This window comes from Pleurodeles waltl, chromosome 10 (genome assembly GCF_031143425.1).
Source record: "Pleurodeles waltl isolate 20211129_DDA chromosome 10, aPleWal1.hap1.20221129, whole genome shotgun sequence".
NCBI classification, from domain to species: Eukaryota; Metazoa; Chordata; class Amphibia; order Caudata; family Salamandridae; genus Pleurodeles; species Pleurodeles waltl.
The window spans coordinates 30,356,229-30,383,615 of NC_090449.1; the positions used below are offsets into that span (position 1 = coordinate 30,356,229).

Sequence of the window (27,387 nt, forward strand, 5' to 3'; positions counted from 1 at the left end):
TAAATAAAACAAGCAATGACAAAGCCAATAAGTCTCGCCTTTGGCTTTGCCTATGTCTTTTAGCATGTTGTCTTTTAGCATGTTGTACTGCAGCGTGGCTCCAGACGCTACAGACTATATGATAGCAGACTGGCCTTGTCATAGCACTTTTTTCCCCACAGGGCAGGTGAGGGTGGCAACATGCAGAAAAGGAACATAGGGTGGTAGGGAAGGGGCAACATGGACCACAGGTGGAAGCATAGCCCAGAAAGGGCAAAGGGGATGAGCAAAAAAAGAGCAATGACGCACAAGATGTACAATGATGTGCATTTTGCTATTGGTGGGTGGGGAACCAATGTAGACACTGGGAGGGAGGGAATAAGCAAAACGGGCAAGGGGAGGTGGGAGGTAAGAAGCAACACTATGGGAAGAAAAAATGAAAAATAGTACCACAATCAAAGCGCGAGCAGCGGAAGGACTAATCAAGATGAAGCAATCACTACATGTGGTCCATGCTCCACATGAAAGAAGAAGTGAAGCCAGCCTGCCATGGCCAATTGCGAGGTTTGGAGTATAATGAAGCCAATAAATGGTAAGCGGAGGGCAGGCTACAAAGCCAGAGCAAACATAGCACACATAAGTTCCAAGCTCTTGTCCAGTCACTTACATTTAAACCACACAGTACCGGAGACATCTGAGATAGAAAGCAAACCCATACAAGTTTAATATGAACGTACATTGGTTACATTATTGCCCAACATGTACATTAATGCCAAACATGCACACTTCTCCAATAAAGGCATCCTAAGAGTAGCACCTGGTCTTCAGAGAAAAGGTAGCATTGGAGTGGCTATAGTGCTTACAGTGTTCAGAATCCTGCCTTCCTGGTGTCTTGTATTTCAAGGAATCCTTCAGTGAATGCTGCTGTTGCCGCCTCTTTGCAGGTAGCCCAGTTTTAGGTGAAATGAGGCTAGCGCTCCCTTGGATGGAGACACAGTGGTGCCTCCAGATAGTACTTCCTGATGTCCCTCAAAGTGTTCCATGTCACCTTCTTCTCTTTGCCCCAGTCATCTTTGGAAAGACAGAACATGTAGTGTGCCCCAGGCTTGTGATCAAGCCCAGGACTCTAATCGGCTTCTTCAAGCGAGCCACTAGTAGACATGCCCAGAGAGCTCTGAAGAATGCCGAAAGTAATGCTGAGCAGGGCTGCCTCCGACTGGGATGTGCAGATGAGGTAGGTAGGATTCAGAGAGCCCTCCAGGGTCGTAAAATCTTTTGGTCCAGTTGTCGCATGTCCTGGGCCCTGCCTTGTACCAGCCTCTTTTAGTTTTCCAAAGTACAAAATCTTTTTCGTGATAACCTGCCCTATCCAGCCGGAGTGGTAAGAGGTGGCTGCCAGATGTTCATTGACCTACGACCTGGACCTGGACCTTTCCATGTTCTATCTTGTTTTAGAGGAACAAAGTGTTTCAGTGGAGGACTCGGCCAAAATATGTTAAAGCTTGTTATAGAGTCTTACAAACAGCCCATGGAGAGGTGGCAAGAGCTTAAATAGTCCCCCTCCGTCTGGGAGGGAAGACACCTATTTCTAACCTTGAGTGAGAAGAGGGTAGGTCTTGGTGGGGGCTCCACCTCGCCTGTGAATGCCCTCTTTCTGTCCCCCTGTGAGGGAAACGGGCCCTTCTGCGATAGGGACCACTGCAATGAGGCGCAGGCACCACCTGTTGGTCTAGGCATGAATAGTCTCCCTTGAAGTGATGAACATCTCTAAGAGGGTGCCTCCATAGGCGGGTATGTATTGCCCCAAAGTTTACATTTTGACTAGGGTTTCGGGGTGGGGTCAAAACAGCACTATGGCACCTTGCAGACAGCCCAGGTGTGAATATTACTCAACCTTGTTCATCTCTCCTTACCCTCCTGCAAGCTCCCTGTGGAATCGGTCCATCACTCATTGACTGACTGGCTACAGAGTCCAATCCATAATTCAGCTGCCCTCTAAAAGCTGCTGAACACCTGCCCTTTGTAACTCGTGTGTATGAAACTTTAGGACTGTTTACATTTTCTTATCCTAATCCTTCCCTGTGCAATAAAACAAAATGCCTTTATGTCAAATACACTGTTTTCAATATTGCCATTGTCTTCTTTGAGCGAGAGCCATTCCTTCCTTCTGCTTCTTACCCCTGCATCTTAGAAATTAACTCCCAAGAAAAGATGTGGGACTGTCAACAGCGTAGATGGCCCCGTGGCAGAAGAATTAAGAGTAACAAGCAGATTGCTAATATCAGTGATGGAAAAATTAGCATTGGTTTTCAAAAATGGTGGCTGACAGCTTCACTGCCAAGGTATCAAGCAAGAGGAAGCTGGGCTGGAATGGGAGGACCACAGTGACTCAAGAAATGCAAATGGAAGGCATGCTGTCTGTGGTATAATGTGTCTTGATAGGAGAGTATTTTGTGGTGAGGACCTGGAGTTCTGACACAGGGTTCTGTATGGAAGCTATTTGCAGTCAGTTTTAAGGTGCAGAGTGCCACCATGATGTTCATGGGCATTAAGAAGCGATGTGCCACCTTCGAGTCACAGCATGGCAGCCAGGTCTTCGCGGTCCATCGCCAGCATAAGGTCGTAGAGTTTGCCCACCGTTGCCTCTGAAATCTTACACTGTAGAGAGGGGGGCAAGAAACAAGTCATTATGGATCCAGCAAAGAGAGATTGTGTGAGCCACGGCTATTATATGTACAGCAACAACAAGTACACACAATTGTATCACAAGTGACTGCATAACACAAACATATATTATATGTATTTATATAATGTGCCTTTTGCTGTCGCCTTGAAGAACCACTTTGGTTCAGATGTACTTAAGGGTATTTACGGTAAAAATGATTGGTGTTTGTACAGCACAATCAACGTTTGCATGTTTTTTGAGCTGATTAATGATGCAAAGTGGGAGTTATTGTGCAGGCACACCACAAACACCAATAGGAATGAATGCAAGCCTGTCGCTACTAATGTGACATCAATTAACACAACCTACATTGCGTGGAATGATGGACATTGTGTGGAATGCTGGGCATTGCGTGGAATCCTGGACATTGCGTGGAATGCTGGAAATTGCGTGAAATGCTGGACATTGCGTGAAATGCTGGACATTGCGTGAAATGCTGGATATTGCGTGAAATGCTGGATATTGCGTGGAATGCTGGACATTGCATGGAATGCTGGACATTGCGTGGAATGCTTGTGTCAAAAACAGATGCAAACAACAAGCGGAAGCAGTGGTTGCCAACTCTGCATCAACCATAATGTATTCAACAGTCACAGAAAGGACACATATTGTTCATTATATCTTTGGATGAGTGTCTTCGTAAAGACAACTGCACTCCAGTTTATGGCTCTAGTACAGGAGTCACATACGACAGCTTTTGGACTGTGGTGCAATGCTGCACCGCTTTTAAGCACTGCATTGTTTGCTTTTGTGTTGGCAATGTCATCATCGTGATACGATGTGTGGTAAATGTGACGCAGCATTAACTTTGTCACTCTGTGTGAAACAAAGACCTTGGCTCCTGGTGGAGGAGGAACGTATGATGATGCTATTGACTACCAGCACTCAAGTGGCGAAGACTTACACTGAAGGAAAATAGCCATTGAGGGCCTCACTACGATCTTGCAAAGACCCAGATTTCTTGTGAGGGTGCACTCTTCTTGATTTTTGCTAACACAAAGACAAGCCATATCAACAGTAGGCGAACAAAGCGGATGTGTTCTTCATGGGTACAAGTGCTGGCATTCTAAGACCGGTACACGCCGGAGCTGTGGGTTGCGATTCGACACTTGTCAAAGAGGAGTTGGTGGAGACAGTCACATTTTGTATGTACTTTGAAGTACTCTTCAATGTTATTTTAACCTTTTTGCCATCTTTGTCAAACTTACTAAATTCTCTATCAAGTAGGAAGGAATCTTTAAGGTTGACAACTGTTGTCGACTTAGTATTATTTTGTCTTCAGGAATCCCAAGTCCTGCTTCTGAAATTAGTTCAGAGGTGTCCTGTTGACCTTACCTTCCTATTCTGCCATTTGCAGTTGTCATCTCCACTGACTCTTCAGCGGATGTTTCTTTCAAGAAGCTCTGACTATTTCTTAGCGGTCTCTCACAGTTTACGTAGTTGTTGAGATGTTCCATGGGAGGTTAGGTTCTGAGGAGAGCTAGATAAACAACCCCCCTCGCTCATTTCAGCCCAACCAGCGTAGCGTAGCGTAGCCCAGACGTCACCTGAAGATGTTTGAAGACTGCGTTCACTGTGGTACCTGGAGCGCCCCTTGTCCAGGAAGCACAGCAGCTGGGCGCCCATGCATTTCCTGGTCTCCAGGACCTCAGGCATTCAAACTAGTCTCAGGGAAATGTGGCGGGCATGCAAAGGATTTTCTTTGATATCAGTGTCAGTTAAATATTAAAAAAATAACTTTATGATTTGTGTTTTGACCACCCTTGCTAATGTAGACAATCCTACAAGAATGATATGTGTTGTTTTTTTGTTTTTTTGAAACTTTGGCACGTTAGCTTGAAGGCAAGTGCATCGTTATCTTCCAGAAAAAAATCCATGCTTCGAATTGAGACCTGGAACCTATATCCTAAGCCTAGTTGCCACCAACATTATTTACAAAATAACCTTTTGTGAGAAGAGCATCTGTTTTTCACAACAGGGCCCAAAATATTACACAATATACACAGTACTGACAATAGCTATTTAACATGTACACCACCCCCTCAAAATTTGTGAATAATTTTCCCCCTCCGCTGCAACATTCTTCCAGATGTTTGACTACACGTTCCCCTCCTCCCCAAGACAATCGTCCCCACCTGGCTGCAGTACATGGTGTCAGAAAATGGCCATGGCGTTTGAAGCAATCACAACCCAGCTTTCCTTTAAACTGGCACCCCGGTCCCTGATGAAATATTGTATCCTGCCACCGTGCTTCAACCACCCAACCATACCGCCTCAAAGGGTCCCTGTCACTTCAGAAATGCAGACCCATGCTCAGTGGTGAACACATGCGGTTTAATCATGCTATGGAGCCAGGCCATTGTTTTCAGTGTCAGGGACGTCTTAAGGATTTTGGGACACCTAGGCCAAACGTCTTTTGGGGGCCCGTGTTTGGAACAGCTTTGAATGTATGATCCAATTTCAGCTTTACCATGCTCCTATTGACCCGGTCACTGACAGTGCACAGGCACACTTGTACTAATTCTAAATGTGTTTACATATAGTAACTTTCGTTTTCAATATTGTAACACAACAGCAGCTCACTAAACTTAATGCAAGTTATCTTTGTGACAGCCCCCCTCCCCATTTCTCATTTATAAAGTCCTGTTTTGGTCTAAAATAACTTTTGTATGGATGTTGCATGAAACATAATGAAAATGTCACTTACCCAGTGTACATCTGTTCGTGGCATTAGTCGCTGCAGATTCACATGTTTGGCACAGTCCGCTGCCTGGTGTTGGGCTCGGAGTATTACAAGTTGTTTTTCTTCGAAGAAGTCTTTTTGGTCACGGGACCGAAGGACTCCTCCCTCTTTGGCTCCATTGCGCATGGGCGTCGACTCCATCTTAGATTGTTTTCCCCGCAGAGGGTGAGGATGGAGTTGTTTGGTATAAATAGTGCCCATGCAATGGAGTGAATATGTATGTATGATAAGAGTTTCTAATAATTATTTACAAATGTTCAGATGTTTAAGGTTTATGATCTACTTCTAAACGGCTACAGGCTTCCCGGGGAGGTGGGAGGGTACATGTGAATCTGCAGCGACTAATGCCACGAACAGATGTACACTGGGTAAGTGACATTTTCAGTTCGATGGCATATGTTGCTGCAGATACACATGTTTGGCATAGACTATAAAGCAGTTACCTCCCCTAAAAGCGGTGGTTTAGCCTGTAGGAGTTGAAGTAGTTTGGAATAATGTTCTTAGTACAGCTTGGCCCACTGTAGCTTGTTGTGCATTTAGTACGTCTACACAGTAGTGTTTAGTAAACGTATGAGGCGTAGACCAGGTTGCAGCCTTACATATTTCGCTCATAGGAATGTTTCCTAGAAAGGCCATTGTAGCACCTTTCTTTCTGGTTGAGTGTGCCTTTGGTGTAATAGGCAATTTTCTTTTGGCTTTAAGATAGCATGTTTGGCTGCATCTGACTATCCATCTAGCAATGCCTTGTTTAGAGATTGGATTTCCTATGTGTGGTTTTTGAAAAGCTATGAACAGTTGTTTTGTTTTCCTGATTAGCTTTGTTCTGTCAATGTAATACATTAGTGCTCTTTTGATGTCTAATGTATGTAGTGCCCTTTCAGCCACAGAATTTGGTTGTGGGAAGAACACTGGCAATTCTACTGTTTGATTTAAATGGAATGGTGAGATTACTTTTGGCAGAAATTTTGGATTTGTTCTTAGAACTATTTTATTGTTGTGTATTTGAATAAATGGTTCTTGTATGGTAAATGCCTGTATTTCACTTACTCTTCTGAGGGATGTGATTGCAATGAGAAATGCGACCTTCCAGGTTAGATATTGCATTTCACAGGAATGCATGGGTTCGAAAGGGGGACCCATGAGTCTTGTTAAGACGATGCTAAGATTCCATGAAGGAACTGGTGGTGTTCTTGGTGGTATAATTCTTTTTAGCCCTTCCATGAATGCTTTAATAACTGGTATTCTAAATAGAGACGATGAATGAGTAGTTTGTAGGTAAGCAGATATAGCTGCGAGGTGTATTTTTATAGATGAAAAAGCGAGATTTGCTTTTTGCAAATGTAGTAAGTATCCTACTATGTCTTTAGTAGAGGCATGTACTGGTTGTATTTGATTGGCATGGCAGTAGTAAACAAATCTTTTCCACTTAGATGCATAGCAGTGTCTAGTGGAAGGTTTTCTAGCTTGTTTTATGACCTCCATGCATTCTTGTGTGAGGTCCAAGTGTCCGAATTCTAGGATTTCAGGAGCCAAATTGCCAGATTCAATGATGCTGGGTTTGGATGTCTGATCTGTTGTTTGTGTTGTGTTAACAGATCTGGCCTGTTGGGTAGTTTGACATGCGGTACTAGTGAAAGGTCTAGTAGAGTGGTATACCAAGGTTGTCTTGCCCATGTGGGTGCTATCAGTATGAGTTTGAGTTGGTTTTGACTTAACTTGTTTACTAGATATGGAAGGAGAGGGAGAGGGGGAAAAGCGTACGCAAATATCCCTGACCAATTCATCCATAGAGCATTGCCTTGTGATTCGCGGTGTGGGTACCTGGATGCGAAGTTTTGGCATTTTGAGTTTTCTCTTGTTGCGAACAAATCTATCTGGGGTGTTCCCCAAATTTGAAAGTACTTGTTCAGAACTTGGGGGTGAATTTCCCATTCGTGGACTTGTTGGTGGTCTCGCGAAAGGTTGTCTGCTAGTTGGTTTTGTATTCCTGGAATAAATTGTGCTATTAGGCGAATGTTGTTGTGAATCGCCCACTGCCAAATTTTTTGTGTTAGGAGGCACAATTGTGTTGAGTGTGTTCCTCCTTGTTTGTTTAGATAATACATTGTTGTCATGTTGTCTGTTTTGACAAGAATGTATTTGTGTGTTATTATGGGTTGGAAGGCTTTTAACGCTAGAAATACTGCCAACAGTTCTAGGTAATTGATATGAAATTTTGTTTCGTGTATATCCCATTGTCCTTGAATGCTGTGGTGATTGAGGTGTGCTCCCCACCCTGTCTTGGAAGCATCTGTTGTTATAACGTATTGAGGCACTGGGTCCTGAAATGTCCGCCCTTTGTTTAAATTTTTGCTGTTCCACCATAGAAGCGAGAGGTATGTTTGGCGGTCTACCAACACCAGATTTTGAAGTTGACCCTGTGCCTGTGACCATTGTGATGCTAGACACTGTTGTAAGGGTCGCATGTGTAGTCTTGCGTTTGGGACAATGGCTATGCATGATGACATCATGCCTAGAAGTTTTAGCGCAAATTTTGCTTGTATCTTTTGGTTTGGAAACATAGCACTTATTAGCTTGTGGAATGCCTGCACTCTTTGTGGACTTGGAGTGGCAATTCCTTTTGATGTGTTGATGGTTGCTCCTAGATATTGTTGTGTTTGACACGGTTCTAGGTGTGATTTTGTGTAGTTGATGGAAAACCCCAGTTTGTGAAGGGTTTGTATGACAAAGGTGGTGTCGCTTGCGCATTTTTTTACTGTGTTGGTTTTGATTAGCCAGTCGTCTAGGTAAGGGAACACATGTATCTGTTGTCTCCTGATGTGTGCTGCTACTACTGCTAGACATTTTGTGAACACTCTTGGTGCAGTTGTTATTCCGAATGGCAACACCTTGAATTGGTAATGTATTCCTTTGAATTCGAACCGTAGGTACTTTCTGTGAGAAGGGTGTATTGGTATATGAAAGTACGCATCCTTTAGGTCTAATGTGGTCATGTAATCTTGCTGTTTGAGCAGTGGAATGATGTCTTGTAGTGTGACCATGTGAAAATGGTCCGATATGATGTAGGTATTTAGTGTCCTGAGATCTAATATTGGTCTCAATGTTTCGTCTCTTTTTGGAATTAGAAAGTACAGGGAGTAAACTCCTGTGTTTTTTTGTTGTACTGGTACTAATTCTATTGCATTCTTTTGCAGTAGTGCTTGAACTTCTAGTCCTAAAAGTTCTAAATGATGTTGTGACATTTTGCGTGTTTTGGGGGGGATGTTTGGTGGGAAGTTGTGGAATTCTATGCAATAGCCATGGTGGATTATTGCTAATACCCAATTGTCTGTTGTAATCTGTTGCCAAGATTGGTAGAATTGGCTTAGTCTTCCCCCCACTGGTGTTGAGTGAAGGGGTTGCGTGACGTGAAAGTCACTGTTTAGGTGGAGGTGTTTTTGGAGTTTGGAATCTTCCCCTACTCCTTGGGAATTGACCCCCCCGATATCCCCTGAAACCTCCCCTTTGGAAGGAACCCTGATATGGTGTGGTTCTTGATTGTTGGCTGGTGGTGTCTGTGGGTTGGCCACGAAACCCCCCTCTAAATGGAGTTTTCCTGAAAGAGCCTCTGCTCTGCGGGGAGTAGAGTGCGCCCATGGCTTTGGCCGTGTCTGTGTCCTTTTTAAGTTTTTCAATGGCTGTATCCACTTCCGAGCCAAACAGTTGTTTCTCGTTGAAGGGCATATTAAGGACAGCCTGCTGGATTTCAGGTTTGAAGCCTGAAGTGCGTAGCCAAGCGTGTCTCCTTATGGTGACAGCAGTGTTGACTGTTCTTGCTGTAGTATCGGCTGCGTCTAGTGAAGAGCGGATTTGATTGTTTGAGATCGTTTGTCCCTCTTCCACTATTTGCTGCGCCCTTTTTTGGTATTCCTGGGGAAGATGGTCTACGAGAAGTTGCATCTCGTCCCAGTGTGCGCGGTCATATCTGGCCAGCAGCGCTTGTGAATTTGCGATGCGCCACTGGTTGGCTGCCTGTGACGCCACTCTTTTCCCTGCCGCGTCAAATTTTCGGCTTTCTTTGTCCGGAGGTGGGGCGTCGCCAGATGTATGTGAATTTGCTCTTTTGCGAGCTGCCCCTACTACCACAGAGTCGGGTGGTAACTGCGAAGTAATAAACACTGGGTCTGTGGGGGGTGGTTTGTATTTCTTATCCACCCTTGGGGTGACGGCTCTTGATTTTACGGGCTCCTCAAAAATTTGTTTTGCGTGCCGTAACATCCCTGGTAGCATTGGGAGACATTGATATTGGCTATGTGTAGCCGAGAGGGTGTTAAATAAGAAATCATCCTCTATAGGATCGGAATGCAGTTGGACATTGTGGAAGTCTGCAGCCCTAGCCACCAGTTGCGAGTATGAGGTACTGTCCTCTGGCGGTGACGGCTTTGTGGGGTATGACTCGGGATCATTGTCCGGCACTGGGGTGTCATACAGGTCCCAAGCGTCTTGATCCTGATCGTCGTGACTTATGGTAGTTTGCGCTGGTGAGTGCATTTGTGGCGGTGTTTGTGCCGGCGATGCCTGTGGAGGAGAGGGCGGAGGCGTGACTTTTTTAACCACTTTGGCTTGTGGTTGTGTGTCATCCTTTGGAAGTCCGATCCTTCTTTTCCTCATGATTGGGGGAAGGGTTGATATCTTCCCTGTATCTTGCTGGATGCACAGTCTCTTTTGTGTGTAGTCCGATTCTACACTTTGGAGCTCTTGTCCAAATTTGTGCATTTGGCCACTTAGTCCTTGTTCCTCTGAGTAGGATGAAGGTGTGGTATTTTTCGGCGCCGAGAGAGAATCTTTTTTCGGTTTCGGCACCGACAGAATTTTTGTTCCTTTCGGCAAGGATTCTCGGTGCCGATGTTTTTCGGTGCCGGTATCTTGTTTCTGTCTCTCGGAGCCGCTTTCTCGGCTCCGAGGTTGCTCCATGGCGGTCCCTCGACCGAAGTCGGGTGTCTTCGCTATGGGCGTGCCCTTTTTCGGCCCCTTCGACGGGTCGCCTGATTTATGGGTCGAGCCATGGCCTGTTGGCAGTGGCGTCCCCTGGGCTTTCGGTTTGTCGATGGATTTACTTTTCGACGTCTTACTCACAGTTTGTTGCTGTTGTTCGACGTCGGAGTCTCCGGATTCTGATTCCGGAACCGAGAATGTTTCCTCTTCGTCGTCGAAACGTTGTTTTGTCGACGTGGACGCCATTTGGTGACGCCTGGCTCTTCGGTCCCGGAGTGTTTTTCTGGACCGGAAGGCTCGACAGGCTTCACAGGTATCCTCCTTGTGCTCGGGGGACAAGCACAAGTTACAGACCAAGTGCTGATCTGTATAAGGATACTTACTGTGACATTTTGGGCAGAAACGAAACGGGGTCCGTTCCATCGGCTTCGATGTCGCACGCGGTCGGGCCGACCAGGCCCGATGGGGGATCGAAACTGCCCCAAAGTCTTCCGATGATCGGTGTCGATGTACCTAACTATCCCGATACCGAACGGAACAATACCGACGCTTTCTTCCGAGATTCTGACTAACTTTCCGAACCGAAACACGGAGCGAAAAGGAATACGTCCGAACCCGACAGCGGAAAAAAACAATCTAAGATGGAGTCGACGCCCATGCGCAATGGAGCCAAAGAGGGAGGAGTCCTTCGGTCCCGTGACCAAAAAGACTTCTTCGAAGAAAAACAACTTGTAATACTCCGAGCCCAACACCAGGCAGCGGACTGTGCCAAACATGTGTATCTGCAGCAACATATGCCATCGAACACAACATTTCTCTGCAAGACATCTGTAATAAACTCTCACACATCACCCACATTAGAATTAAATGAAAGGAAAACAGTATTGAAAGCAATTTTTTAAAGAATTATTCAAGGTCATCGGGGCAAAATTCTGCACGGGTGTTCCGAAAGGCTGGGGCCCTGGGCCAAGGCCCACTTTGCCCATGCCTTAAATCATCTCTGTTCAGTGTGGCTAACTTACTTGCATTATTTTGTAGTGAACCACATGCATTATTTTCAATGCGGCTCACTTAGCTTTTCAGTGCACTTCTTACTTGCATTATTTTTAATATCACTAATATGTTATTTTTCACTGCACCACTCACTTGCATTATTTTCAATGTCTCTAACTTGCGTTATTTTTCAGAACCACTTACTTACATTTTTTCAATACAACTAACATGTTATTTTTCAGTGCACCACTTTCATTAGTTTCAATATCACTGACTTGCGTTATTTTGTAAAAAGTACCACTTACTTGCATTATTTTCAATATCACTAACTTGCATTATTTTTCAGTAACCACTTGCATTAGTTTCAATATCACTGTTATTTCATTAACCATTTGCATTATTTTCAATATCACTAACTTGTGTTATTTTTAAAAAAGTACCACTCACTTGCATTATTTTCAATATCACTAACTTGTGTTATTTTTCAGTAACCACTTACTTGCATTATTTTCAATATCACTAACACAATATTTTTCAGTGCACCACTTACTTGCGTTATTTTCAATGTCGCTAATTTACATTATTTTTCACAAAACACTTGCATTATTTTTCATGTCGCTAGCTTGTGTTATTTTTATGAACCACTTGCGTGCATTATTTTCAATATAACTATTGCATTATTCTTCAGTAACTACTTGCTTGCATGATTTTCAATATCATTAGCTTGTGTTATTTTCATTCACCACTTACTTGCGTTATTTTCAATATCAGGACTTTGCGTTATATTTCAGTGCATGCTTACTTGCATTATTTTCCATATCACTAACGTGTTCTTTTTCAGTGCACCACTTACTTGATTATTTTCAATATTACTAACTTGTGTTCTTTTTCAGTAACCACTTAGTTGCATGATTTTCAATATCACTAATGTGTAAGTTACCACTTAGTTGCATGATTTTCAATATCACTAATGTGTTATTTTTCAGTGCCCCCGTTGCACTATTTTCAATATCACTAACTTGTGTAATTTTTCAGTTACCACTTACTTGCATCATTTTCATTGCAGCTCAATTACCTGTGTTATTTTTCAGTACACTCTTTCAAACCTACTAAAATGTTCATGTGCCCTTTCAGGACCACTAAATACAAAACCATGCCGTACCTCCCATTCCCTCAGCAGTATTTCCGCCGGGTCTTTTTCCGTCTGTTGCCATTTTTTAATGAAGATCTCTTTAACGCACAGATTATCCGCCAGCCACCTCCAGTCGTGTCCTGGGATAAGAAAAGGAGAGCCGCCTTATTAGTTGGGGTTTGCTTAGGTGCAAAGCCTCCGTACAGCCGGTGACATGGGCACTCTCAGGCCCTCCTCATCATGTGGGGGTCTCTCAGCTTCTTCACCCTGGGCAAATCTGGTTCCAAAACTGGACCTGCCGCAGGCGAAAATTCTTGGATGTTGGTTTTACCGAGTTGGTATTATAGTGCAAATTTTGGATTCGGAGGGCTCGATTCAGAAACATTAAACAGAAATAACATGGTTGTAAAGTCATAAGCTTGAGAACATATCTGTTAGAATATTTAAGATTGAAAACAGAAACTCGAAAAAGCCTGCGCACATACTTTACATTAACCACACATTTGATAGCGTAAGTTAAAAGTAAACCAATAAATATTTAATTCCACCTGGAGCCAATACCATGGATTCACTCATCCTGATTTACCATGAATGACGAATGACCAGCTAGAATGTCACAACAAATGAAGAATAATGCAGTTAATCAATCCAAGAACCTGACATATCTGTACCATCAAGCACCAACCGCACCGCCTGACACCCTGTGGCTCCCATGGTGTGAAATGTCAACATCTCTGTGAGGTTTATGCCTCGGGAGTAAGAAATACTCATAGTCACAAAGGTACCCCCAGTGGTCTTAAGAAAGTTCAAAGGAGAACCCAAAATTGAGTCAAGTGGCTGAAAAAGGTGCTATGTTAGACATATAAAATTGGGTACTTAAAATGTGTTGGTCATCATGATATTTTGAAGACATTCAATGGATGTGATATAGACCGACTAATCAGTGAAATTAATCGAAGAAACTAAACCGAGGGCCTGATTTAGGGTTTGGCGGAAGGGCTACTCCGTCACAAGTGTGACAGATATCCCGTCCACTGTATTAAGATCTACATAGGCTTTCATTGGATCGTAATACGGCGTATGGGATATCCGTCACATTTGTGACACAGTAACCACCTCCACCAAACTCTAAACCAGGCCCAAAGTGTGCTGCTTGTACTCTGCTGTTCAAATTGCTGTTTTTGTACAGTGACTCCTTTACAACATACATAACTGTTAGCGTTTTGTGCTTTACAGCCCGACCATGCTCCATCAGAGGGATGAACACAAGAATTCAGGTAATTACCGTATTTTCCGCACCATAAGGCGCACCGGATTATAAGGCGCAGTCTCAATTACGGGATCTATTTCTGTACTTAACCCATACATAAGGCGCACCGTATTATAAGGCGCATGCTAAAACATACGGTCTACAAAAAAAGGTAACGGTGTTCATAGTGTTGTAAAAACTGTGCCTCGTAAGCATGTCTCTTCACTGGTGCCATTTTTGGGGGTCCTTAGACAAACAAATGTTGTTTTGCAGCATACCGGTAGTATACCTACCGGAGGAGTGGAGAATGTAAACGTACGTACTGTACGTATTACGTAATGTTCTCTAATTGGTTTATCGCTGCCAGCTTACGTAGTGTACGTATTACGTCCCTGTGTCAGCGAAAAATGGTCCGACAGTCAATCAAGCAAAGCGCTTACCAAAGTCGCACAACAACATTTTTACAGATTTTGGAACTCAGTGCACACATAAGGCGCACCGGATTATAAGACGCACGGTCAATTTTTGAGAAAATTTAAGGCTCTTAGGTGCGCCTTATAGTGCGGAAAATACAGTATATGAAAGCAAATTGAGTGAATGTTGCACACCCATCCTCTAAACCTACATCAAAGACTAGCACTAACACTGACCCTAACACTAAACCAACTCTAAACCTACGCTAAGCACTAATCCTACCCCTGATTTCAACCATAAAGCTGCACCAAAGACTAGCCCTAACCATGGCCGTAGTCCTAACCCTATCATAACCCTACACTACACCTATTCATAACATTAGCCTTATTACTAAGCTTTATTTCCACCGGGATCATAGCTGTAACCTGATCATAACCCTATCACAAACACTACCCCTAATCAAGATCATAGCCCTGTCCCTAACACTAATCTTTACCACACCCTGATCATAACCCTAATCTGACCATAACCCTACCACAAAATCTGAACCTTAACCAGAATCTCAGGCCTGAAGCTAACTCTGATCATGGCCAAACCCTGATCTTAACCCTACCTTGACCACTACACCACCACAAACATTAACCTTAACCATAATTTCAGGTTTAAACCCAAAACTAACCTTTACCCCACCTCGATCCTAGCCCTAATTTAATCATACTCTGCCACAAACATTTACCCTAAACATTACCCCAGGCCTAAAACTGTCAGGAATCCCCAAGGTGCCTCCTGCGTTATCTATCAGCATCCCCAGGGATTAGGGTTAAATCATATCTCTGTTCTTGGTTAAACCTTCATGTCTCTAAGTAAACATAATGTGCTGTGTTACACAATTGGTTTTATTAATGCTTGTTTTACCAATGCTTGTTTGCTAATGTGAGCAGGTGTAGACATGTGCTTCTAATTGGGTGTGGTGACTCATCTCAATTGCTTTCCAGATTGGCTATAAATAGCAGAGTGAAGCGTGCCTCCCTGCTTGGCTTTGTTTTGCTTCCTGATCTCAGCATCTGACTTGAGAGTCCAGCCCCTGCTGTCATCCTCGTATTCAGGACTTTTGAGGCAATTCTTTTCTTCGTTCCTATACCAGCTGACACCAGGCATTCCTCTAGCACACCGACTGCAGCTAAGTGACTAGTATTGTTCTTTGAGCGCCGCGCTTTCATAGAACAGCTGGTGTATTTCAGACTTCGTATTTTGGCAGAATGCTTATCTTGAAGAGACAAATGCATTTCTGAAATTTCTACATTATTACTGTAGTTACTTGCCTAAACATGCTTCAGGAAATCTGCTTGAGCTCAAGTACTACAAAAAGTGACAATGCAATTTAAAAAAAGCATTTAGATGACTTTTCTTTCTCTAATAGCATAACTCTTGGATTTAAATTGTGTAATTCATGCCTGTGTTTCAGGTTTGAGTAATTTGCTTTTTTGAAGGGTTTTTTACACACAGAGTGAAAACAAACCAAACTGTGCCACCCTAACTGTTTGAACCCAGAGTGGACATTTGTATTTCTTGGATTGTTTTTGTTCCTTTTAGTTTAACCCTATGCATGCAGGAAAGTTATATGTGATATAATTAATGCCCTAATTTGTTTTTCTTGTGCATGATAAGTGCAACCACAGTTCTAATTGTAGTGTGCAACGGTGAATCTCTGTGAAGCCAGCCCTAGTGTTGCAGTACTTATTGTTATGATACTCAGTTTGGGTTTTTGGTAATGCAGTGTTGGTAATTGTGCTAACAGTTATTATTATCCAAGAAAAGTGCTGGAGCATCCAGGAGTTCTTCTACCACTCCTGTGCCCATATCAGAAAGAGAGATTCAGTTTCAAGGAAGTTGAGTGCACTAACTCTACTATCACTCTGTCAACAACGACCTGCCCCCCCCCCCGAAGATACAGGGTGCCTGGCTGGACCGACAAGATGTGGCAGTGTTTTTTCTCTTTCTCTTCCACTCCCCCTTTCCTTATGGAACACCTGCCAGGGTTTCTGTGTCCACCAGGAAGTGCCGAGAGGTGTTCCAGGAGGTCGGGGCATACCATCGCCCCTGCAGACATCCTGCTTTTCAAGTGAGTGGCCCCGTCTCGACAAAAAACCTAACACTAACCTTTACCCCCACCCAGACCTAAACCTAATACTAACTTTTACCCTATCTGGATCCTAGCCCTAATTTGGCTATAACTCTACCACAAACACTACCCTTAATACCAGGTCTACACCAAACTCTAGTCTATACCTCCAACCTGATCTTAGCGCTAACCTGACCATAACCCTGCCACAAACTTCAACCCTAACCATAATCCCAGGCCTAAAACTAACTCTAACTTTTCCCCACCTTGATCCTAGCCCCTACTTGACCATAACCCTACCACAAACATGAACACTAACCATAATTCGAAGCCTAAACCTAACATTAACCTTCATCCTCTGTCTGGTCCTAGTCCTAACCCATTTCCTCACACCCAAAGACCTTCAGATCTATCTTCTTCAAATTTTATGTTCCAAATTTTAATTTTCAAACGTTTCACCAAATACTGAGTGACGTGAGTTTGACTTGGATACGATGGATGGCAGAAGTTATGAAACACAGATGTTTTGAAAACAGAATTACCTCCTGCTATAGAATTCTACTACATGTCATGAGGTGAGAGAAAGGTAATTTGTTAAATTTCCTGTTGAAATTTAGTTTAAAAGTTGAATTAAAAAGATGAGCTCAAAGGCAATAATTCAAAAGAGACCTAAAGTATGGTTCCAGTTCGATTGCTCTAATAAGGTCTAAGGGATATGTGCATATCACCGCATTATATCACGTGTACTTGTATATTTTCACTATGTTCACTTGTTGAGTTAAATAAAATAAAAACATATTTAAAAAAAAAAGTATGGTTCCAGTCATAAACAGAACTTGCTCATGTTTTCTCTACTTTTCTTTGGTTGATTAGGCTTACACTTCCCTTCAGGATAGCAAAGGAAGAAGTCTGGCCGGCGGTGACTGAAATGACTACTTCAGGGCAAGGGGTAACACTGCCAGGTTACACTCTATAGTTCAGGGGACAGGAAGCTCCTGCAGAGGTTTCTACTTTGGGTTGGGGTGGTGTAGTGCAAATAGCCTTGTTGCATTTACTTGCAGGACAATAATGGCTCTTAATTCCCCCTCTTGTTATGCACTGTCAACTGAGGCTCTGGCCCATAACTGCAAGAAGGGTAATTAATAGTTATTATTGCCTGTCGACATGGGCAATAACACTAAAGTAAAACTGTTATTGTGCTCTTTGGGGCTTCTCAACAGCCTTTTGTCGAATGTAACAGACACTTTTTCCATTGGGTGATGCTACTTCATTGAACTGAGTGCAATAAAACTACACCCCATGGGCATTAACTGGCAGTAGCAAATAGTTTCAGCTGCTAGCCATGGCTTGCACTTTGCTACCTGTGGCACTGCCCTAGCTCGTCTCAAGTATTGACGGAAGCAGGAAGTGGAAAGGACAGAATCAGCCATCTTCACTTTCTGTAGTTTCCTCTCTCTGGCCTTCACATTTGAGGCTTCTGAAGGGCTGGGAATTGAGGGTGGACACTGTGAAGTCACGAGGGTCAAAATGTGTACAGTATAACTTTCACTACCACTAGCATTCTGGTGAATGAGTAAATCTCAGGCAGTAGGTCTTCTGCTAATAAACAAAACCCACCTACTGATTCCAATGCACGCTAATAAGAACCCATTACCAGTTGCAGTCTGCAACTGAAACCACCTCCACGCTTCTTCACAGCAGTTGACTAGGTGCTAAAAAACTGAAATGCGACCAACTGGATCCAACAGAAACCATTAGTAACTGGTGATCTGGACTTGTACACTTCTCACCTGTGGGATGTTGTAGGCTGAGGGCTGTTGTGAACAGGTACCGGTCCGAAAACTTCATATTTTTGATGGTGAGCCCTTCTGGCAAACGTGGACCTGTAACATACATGCATAAGGGTAACTATCGCACCAGGACGCTCTTCAAAGGTGTGGGTTTAGAACTGACATGTAATATTTAGACCCCAATATACAGTTTGGTGATGATGGAAATTCCTCAGAAGAATCCACGGAAGATATCCCACTGCAGATTATACTCTGTATTTAGAACTTCCAATAGAAATAGGCAGATTTACCATTGCCACTAAGCTGTAACCACAGGCCATATCTACAGATTTTATGAACAGTGATTATCTAATTTTGATTTTCTGCAAATCGTAATTAGGAAATAGTTATTTCTAATTTATAAAGCACAATCAGTTTGATTTAGCGATTCCTAAAGGGGTAAAAAATAGACCTATCACATGAATATTAATGAGGTAGGTCGCAATTTGCGACCCAATAAGAATTGCAGCCATCATAGGGATGGTGGCCTGATGGGGTCAGCAGACAACCATGTCTGTAACTGCTTTTTAATAAAGGAATCTTTGTCGTCTTATTTTTTTAATGTGTCCTGTTTTTCTCAAAGATAAACAGGATGTGTTTAAAAGGAAAAGAAATGAAATGTTTACATTTCATTTTTTAAGAGTAGGGAGTGGTCCTTGGACCACTGCCTGCTCTTAAAGAATATTTGTATCAACATTCACAAGGGGGAAAGGGTCCAATGGGGTCCCCTTCCCAGTTTCATATTGTTACCACCTCCTGTGAGGAGTCAGTAAAACATAAATATTTTGCGAACGCAATTTGGTTGCAAAACATTCATACATACACCTGCAAATCTGCATTAGGAAGGGATGCCTTAAACATGCCCTTCCAAATGACGATTCACAAACCCAAATTGTGATTCATTAATATGTTACTGAATCAAAATTTGGCTTTGGTGCCTTTTTAATAAAAAAAACCAAAACGTTTTTTGTGGTTGCAAATGGCCTGATTCGTAGTTTGCGACATCTAAAATGGTTTTTTACATATAGTGCCAAGTCCTTAAGATATTTCACAGTTAAGTGAAACAAATGCTATTGCTTTCTCAATCATTGTAGCTTGGTTCGGCCCATATAAAATGGCAAGCAAGTGCAGCTATCATCTTGCAGCAGGTGCTTTCTAATCTGAAGTATTCTGCAGATGATTCACTTTATAAATCAAGCGATTTAAGGTTTCTAACCAGACACAACCAGAGTGAAACATTCCATGTGGGGAACCTGCAGCACCATTGCTTCAAGAAGATGCTGCCAGACACCTAATCCAAGCTTGTCCACTGAGTGACTCTGCTGATGTGTTAGATACCTCTTTACACCTGCCAAAGTTTCACTCACTATTTAAAGTTTTGCTTTTCCACATGTCCACAATGAGCCAAACGTGTTCAAGACCTGGGAGTGCACACGAGAATAAGGGCCTGCTTAAGAGTTTGACAGGTATGTACTTTGGTGGGAGTATCCGTCAGGAAAACTCTAAATCAAGCTATAAACGTCACAATCACGTGGAACAGGTTGGAGAGTGGTTCGGTCAACACTCAAGTGGGGCCCCTCCCCAGAGGGGACACCAGAGCATGGAATCACCATTACATTTTGCTGTTAAAACAAAATGCGATCTCTGCTTGCTCAGCACATCCTTCCACAATGAGGTTAGACCAAGGAAAGTCTTTGTGCCTGATCACAAGTATAGGTGGTAATTATTGTATAGGTATATTATAGATGGAACATAATGATACCCAGGGGTTCGTTATTTATTGGGTGCAATAAATAGCTATTACTAGCTTCTGGGGAGTAACATGCAGAGTTAGGTGTTTAACGCACTGAATTCCGCTTGATACTGTAATTACCTTATAGTTTTCCCCTGTTAAATTTCAGCACGTTTGACCTGACACAATTTAAAGAAGCTTGAGGTATTTAACGCACCCGAAAATCATTGGATGTGTTAAATAAAACTCAACTCATAAGTTTGACCCATGCTTAAACAGGGGCTTATGCACAGGTCGGTAAAAAAGGACTGACTCATGATCAGGCCCTATGGAGATTCCCACCCAGACTGAATCATTTACCAGAGAACAGGATAGCAGGGCATTATGTCAGCCCTGGCAGATTATAAATGGGAAACTAGGAAATAATACATTGTCTTTACTAATTATCTTCTGGCTGCTTTGTTAGACCCTGGAATTCCTTCTTCTTTTGATGTATGATTCCCTGATCTGTTGATGCTACAATTTGTGATCTACCAGGGTTGCCAGGAATTCAATAATCTTTCTGAACTTGGTAGTATCAACAATTTGTCTGTTATATGGAGAACTCTCTTTGCAAACAGACCTTCAGCCTTGAGCAACAAGTTCTATTCAAAATTCACTTTCAATGTTAAAATTAATCAATTGTTCTTTGTTTTATAATGTTGTATTGTATTCACACGAATTCAATTACTTTTATTTATCAACAAGTGTCGGTCTCAATGGCGTCACTTCATCAGGAGAATGAACAGATTAAAAACAATGAATAACTATTGTTTGGGATAGGGTAAATGTTGGAGACAGGATCAGGATTACATATACTAACATTTACCCTATCCCTAACAATATATGTACTCCTGATCCTAATTCTAACATCTATCCTATCCCTAACCGCATATGTAACCCTATCTAACATCTACCTTATCACAAACTCTAACAGCATGTTAACCCTAAACCTAACCATATTTCTAACCCTTACCCTAACTCTCTTCCGAACCCTAATCCACACCCTTACAGTTGCCTTAACCCGTGATCTTAGTCTCGCCTATACCGCAAATCTATCATCATCCTTCTCATTTACACATTTTTTCCTGTTTTCGCTTTTTTGGACTCCCTGCTTTTTTAACATTTCATTTGCTAACTGTTAAGTTTTTCTAACTTTTCTTTTTGAGGTTTTGGATCTCTCACATTTTATTTAGAAATGTAGAGTTACTTCTGCTGTTGTCATGGATGGTCCAAAATGCTATGGGTCGGATTGGCCACTGATGAAGGGCATTGAGAGATGGAATGGGACATACAGTCACACACTCTTCCTCTACCTTAGACACACATGTAATCATGCACACAGACGGGCACCTCACTCACACAGGACGCGTCACATAGCCTCCTCTTGTGCCTCTCCAACAGCAACCATTGCAACTTTTGTTTCACTATCTCCACCGCTAACTCTTGATCCTGCCATTTGCCCTGATTCTCTGGTTCCGCTCTATCATCTGGGCTTCGCAAGTCCTGCCTCGTGCTCGTATGCTACATCTGACTGATCACGCCGCAGCCTGACGCACAACTAACCACCAGTCAACCCTAATAGCAGATACATATTATGTGGATTTGAGCAGGAAGCAGAACTCAAACAGGTGCAAAGGTGCTATGACGTAACTCTAAAATTTATTTCATAAAAAAGATTTTAGGAAACCTATAACTTTTGTCTTGTCCGACGGTCCTGACCATTCTTTAGTTTTTAATTTGTTTTCAACATGGCTTCTAACTAGCAGGCAATAGTCAGCAGCCTTCTTTTGCGCGTCCGTGGGTGCAAAACAGTTAGGTGTGGTCAAAGCATGTGAATAAACATTATAATTTTCAAGTATAGACATGGCAAAGAGGAAGTGTGGGTGAAGTTCTATCTCCGAATGGGGACTCCACCATGTTAAATCCATGGTGGAACAAATCCTCCAGTGGACCTTCCTCCAGATTTAACCTCTTCCCCCAGAAATCAGAGGATGTTCCACTACCTTTGAACTCTCAACCGTTCTGATGATTTGGTGCTTAGAAACGACAAAACCCTATAAGCAGTTTTACGACACTAGACTGGGAGCTCTCCTTTCCACCATTAATAATTTCAATACAAAACAAGAAGTGAAAAATAAATGTGTTATTACAATAACCTGTAACGTGTACAAAGGTGGTTTAATGGCGTTTACCACGATTAAAGGCTTGATATTTTAGTGACAGCTAGCGCATGATTGGTTTCAGTTCTATCCATTCCTCTACACACTGTTCCTCTGCGGTTCCTTACCCAGGTACTTGAGGAGGGATGGCTGGCCATGCATCGCTTTCACAACGTCCATTCTCAGTTCCTTCAGCTTGTTTGCCAGGGTGCGTAGTTTCTCCTTGGGCCTACCCATCACCTGAAGCGTTCGCATGAGCTCTCTCACATTCAGAGGAAGCACCTCCTGTGGAAACAGAAGGTGTAATCAGGAAGGTGTTGAGTTGTTGGTTTCACCAGCTTCGCTGTTTGCAATGTGTTTTCTCCCATTGGACTCTGTGCCACACTACCTCACTTGAGATTATGGGACTTATTTCAGCTTTTGGGGATGGGCTTTTACACTGCCAGGGCGACTGTGTAACGTAATCTGTCACCCTAACTGAGTACTCCATCACCCTAAAGGAGTCTCCTTCTGCCAAATTTTGAGATGTCCGCGGGCCCAGCAGACACCTCTAGCATTGGCAGGAACTGAAGCCACATCGGTTCCTGTCAATACATTTTATCCTGACGGTACCACACAGCAAACTTACAATGTTTTTTTTTTATTTCCAAAACAAATACCCAAAGTGGGATTTTATTTTGGGAAATGCCCCGCTGGCTGTGATAGTTTTCTCCCATGGCGAGGGGGGCAGTTTGCAATTTTTTTTGCCACCAATTGACAGTGAAAACTGGTCATGTATTTGTCCCCTCTAAATAGGGTGGGCGGACACATTGCCAAACCTCCAACGGGCCCTTACGCCGTTGGGCCTCCGGAGGCTTATGTCGCCAACAGAGACATAATGAAGGTACATCCAATTCTAAATGAGGGGGGTACATTTAGTTTGGTGTTGAGGGTAATCAGTCACCATTGCTTCGGAGCTTCCTCTCCATCAAACTCTAAATCGGGTCCTATCTTTTTAAGTAGAAATTCGAAGTATAGAAAATCAGGTTGTTTAAAGTTACTTTGAAAGGTTTATATCGTTTTTTGCAAAACTTTGAAATGTTTGTGAAGGTTAAGAAATTTACACTGCAATAAAAAATTCTATAAAAGTACGTTTTGCATAAATCTACTCTTCATGAAGTACGAAGATTGAAACTTCAACAATATTTCATTGACAAAATGCACATTTCCTCCATTCCCTGATTGAAAAATTACGCCCTTTTTCTTCAGGATTATACTTGTTCTTGGAAACATTCGCTCTGTCTTTGTTTACTGACAATGCACCGAAAAACAATCAGTTGTTTCGCAGCTCATGTTACCGACTTGCAGGTGAATTACCTTTTCTCTAGTATTCAACCTGCAGAATAGTACAATTTATTTTTTCCTACAGTGCTAAGTCTCAACGAACAGATATTTTTGTATTTCTTCTTTTGTATTCTGAAATTCCTCGACCCTTCAAGAAATGGCCAAACGGAGGAAAAAATTCTCAGAACTCTAATAAGGCTCTGATTACCTACAGGTGGTCCCACTTTTTACATCTACGAGGGGTGTGGCTCCCACTCCCAGACCAGTCCACTAGAGGATGATGAAACAAACATGCTTCTAATTTCAAATTCAAATATATATATATATGGATCCAAAGGTAATGGAGCATGTCACAAGAGTACCAGTTACATCACACGCGGTTGTTCATTATTATTTTTTAAGGCACTGGGAGATGAAGTGATTTGCGCAGAATCACAGGCTGTTGAGCAGACACCGAGACTCGAATCTGGTAGACTAGAGTGGACTGCTATAGAGAGGGCCGGAGTAGAGTGGCACATAGTGCAGCGAAGTAGATTTCAGAGATGTAGAGTGCAGTGTTGCAGAGTAGAGTGTTGTGGAGTACATTGGTGTAGAGTGCAACGGCATAAAGTGGTGCAGAGTAAAGTGGGTAGAGTGCAATGGTGCAGAGTAGTGGCAGAAATTGCAGTGGCGTAGAGTTGTAGAATGCAGTGGTACAGAGCAGATTAGAGTGACAGTTGATGGCGTAGAGCGCAGTGGTGAAGAGTGCAGTGGTACATAGTAGAGTAGTGTGGTGTAGAGTGCAGTGGCATAGAGTAACGTTGTGTGGAGTAGAGAGGGATTGTGTGAAGTGGTTAGAGTGGAGTGGTGCAGAGTATAGTGCAGTGACATGGAGTGGCATGGGGTAGGGGTGCAGAGTAAAGTGCAGTATGGAGTGGTGTAGAGTGGAGTGTGCATGGTGTGCTAGCGCACTGCCATTACAGACAACACATCTTCAACTGACCATTACATTTGCACAGACATACAATTTTACTGATAAAAGTATACAGCGCACAAAGGATAATGGCGTCGGCCACTGGCAGATGCCGAACTACCTCCCTGGTGCGGGTCACGACCAGTGGTCGACACCAGGGAGGGGGTTAATAAATCCTCGGGTGCGTCGCACCCGAGGATTTTTTATTTTTTTTGTTTTGGTACCAGGGAGACACGGAAGCTCTTCCGTGTCTCCCCCCACCCGCCCCTTTGTGACGTCAGCGCGCCGCGGGGCGAAATGTTTTTTTTTTTTTTTTTAAACAAACAAAAAGAAATAAATGGACAGGGGGTAGCCCGTGGGCAGGGCGACCCCCTGTGGGGGCAACATTTTTTTGTTGTTGTTGTAGGGTTTCCCTGGGGGCCATTTTGGCCCCCAAGGAAACCATACAACAACTAAAAAAATATATATATATCTATATATATCTATATAGATATATCTATGTAGATATATCTATCTACATGGATATATCTATAGATAGATCTATAGATATATGTATTTATATATATATATATATATATATCACTTTTGTCAATACATGTGTGGTTTCCCTGGGGGCTGCGATCGCCCCCCAGGAAAACCAGACCCACATATAAAAGTGATCTATATATATATATATATATATATATATATATATATATATTTGCCACCAGTTGTCTTGCAGTTGCAGGTTGCGTCTTCAAAGCAATGCACATACTTCAACTGACACTTTTCAACTGTAGCTTTTAGGCAGCAATAAAAAAGTCAAGTAAGTATTGTGATTATGTTTCTGCTACAAAAGGGTCAGACTTGTCTAGTGGCAGTTTTAGTGCCATAAAGAAGCGCAGAAGGTTATATGCCTACTGCAAAGAGCAAATCTGTATTTTATGTAAGTAGCTGAGTACATTAGTAAAGTCTGCCATTACCTGCGCTATAATACAAATGAAATGTATGTGCGGGGTGGAGGGCGGCTATGGAGAGATGAAGGGCACTTTTGCTGGGTGGTAATGAGGGAATCCGATGAGGAGGGAGTGGGAGCACTAATAATGATTGTTGGACTGGGCGCAGGAGATGCTAAAAGACTGTGACGAATGGTATGTGACAAGGTGTTTTTTGAGTGTCTTGAAAGAACGTACTGATTGAGGGAAGAAGTGCAGGTAAGGTGGCCTCTACTGTTGCACGTATCTTACACACACCATCGATTTTGTGACTGTCTACGTAGGCTAGTGTTTTAGAGCAACAGTTTAGCCAATAGCAGAAATGGCATCTTGATGGATGACTGCTGCCGTCACTCGGGTAATAGAGGACAGCTCTGACATAGGATCAGAGACTGAGACATCAGATACTGAGACAGCATCTGAGGGATAGGACAATGGCGCAGACTCTGGGAGTGATTTTTCAGTCGGAGGAGTCCCATTCGATAACTCCTCTTCCAGTACATTATGAGGGTGGTGATGAGGACAGTCCTGCTGTTCCTTCGCAAGCAGTCTGTGCAACTGGGTAATAGTGGGTTAGCCCAACCCAGAGAGCATGTGAATGCGGCGGCAAGCAGAGAGAGAGAGAGAGTGCTCTCTTGGGAGCTCCCCAATTTAGTTCAGGCCCAAATTCCACAGCCCAAATCGTATTGTGGAGACATCAAAATTATCTATCGCAAAACAAACTGGTTTTGTGAGGCAGGCACCTGTGTTTTTGGTCCTGGGTTCAGCGGCCATATAGAGAAACACACTAAACCCAAACATTTCTGGAAACTAGACATTCGGGGGAGTCCACCAAGGTGTGACTTGTGTGGATTCCCCAAAGTTATCTTACCCAGAATACCCTGCAAAGCTGAAATGTTGAATAAAAACTCTATTTTTCTCGCATTTCTGTCACATAAACTACAGGAATATGCTGGGATCCACAAAATTCCTACCACCCAGTGATTCCTCACCTGTCCTGATAAAAACACTACCCCACTTGAGTGCCTACACCTAGTGCCTGCGTCAGGAATGGATCACCCCAGGGTCTACAGCTGCCTCATGTAAGGACCAACATTGGCCGTTGTGTGATCTATTCCTGTCGCGGGCACCAGGCCTACCCACACAAGTGAGGTACCATTTTTATTGGGAGACTTGGGGGAATGCTGGGTGGAAGGAAATTTGTGACTCCTCTCAGATTCCAGAACTTTCTGTTACCGAAATGTGAGGAAAACGTGTTTTTTTAGCCACATTTTGATGTTTGCAAAGGATTCTGGGTAACAGAACCTGGTCAGAGCCCCACAAGTCACCCCATCTTGGATTCCCCTGGGTTTCTAGTTTTCAAAAATGCGCTGGTTTGCTAGGTTTCCCCAGGTGCCGGCTGAGCTAGAGGCCAACATCCACAGGTAGGCACTGTTTTCTCTGAAAAAATGTGATGTGTCCACGTTGTGTTTTGGGGGCATTTCCTGTCGCAGGCGCTAGGCCTACCCACACAGGTGAGGTATCATTTGTATCGGGAGACTTGGGGGAACGCTGGGTGGAAGGAAATTTGTGGCTCCTCTTAGATTCCAGAACTTTCTGTTACCGAAATGTGAGGAAAATGTGTTTTTTTAGCCACATTTTGAGGTTTGCAAAGGATTCTGGGTAACAGAACCTGGTCAGAGCCCCACAAGTCACCCCATCTTGGATTCCCCTAGGTCTCTAGTTTTAAAAAATGCACAGGTTTGGTAGGTTTCCCTAGGTGCCGGCCGAGCTAGAGGCCAGAATCTACAGGTAGGCACTTTGCAAAAAACAGCTCTGTTTTCTGTCAAAAAATGGGATGTGTCCACGTTGTGTTTTGGGGCATTTCCTGTTGTGGGCGCTAGGCCTACCCACACAAGTGAGGTATCATTTTCATCGGGAGACTTGGGGGAACGCTGGGTGGAAGGAAATTTGTGGCTCCTCCCAGATTCCAGAACTTTCTGTCACCGAAAAGTGAGGAAAACGTGTTTTTTAGCCACATTTTGAGGTTTGCAAAGGATTCTGGG

The 27,387-nt window shown here is 43.1% G+C and overlaps 1 protein-coding gene across 1 annotated transcript in view; it reads right to left on the minus strand.

The window, feature by feature from the left end:
* Positions 1-679: 679 nt before the first annotated feature.
* Positions 680-27,387, minus strand: part of LOC138260973 (uncharacterized) — an 89,396-nt gene continuing 62,688 nt past the window's right edge. Inside the window, exons 5-8 of the mRNA XM_069209536.1 lie at positions 22,222-22,378; positions 18,122-18,214; positions 12,577-12,686; positions 680-2,637 (exon numbers count right to left, since the gene is read on the minus strand). Of these exons, the coding sequence (XP_069065637.1) occupies positions 2,554-2,637; positions 12,577-12,686; positions 18,122-18,214; positions 22,222-22,378 (444 nt within the window). The 3' untranslated portion in view covers positions 680-2,553. The remainder of the gene's footprint in view (positions 2,638-12,576; positions 12,687-18,121; positions 18,215-22,221; positions 22,379-27,387) is intronic.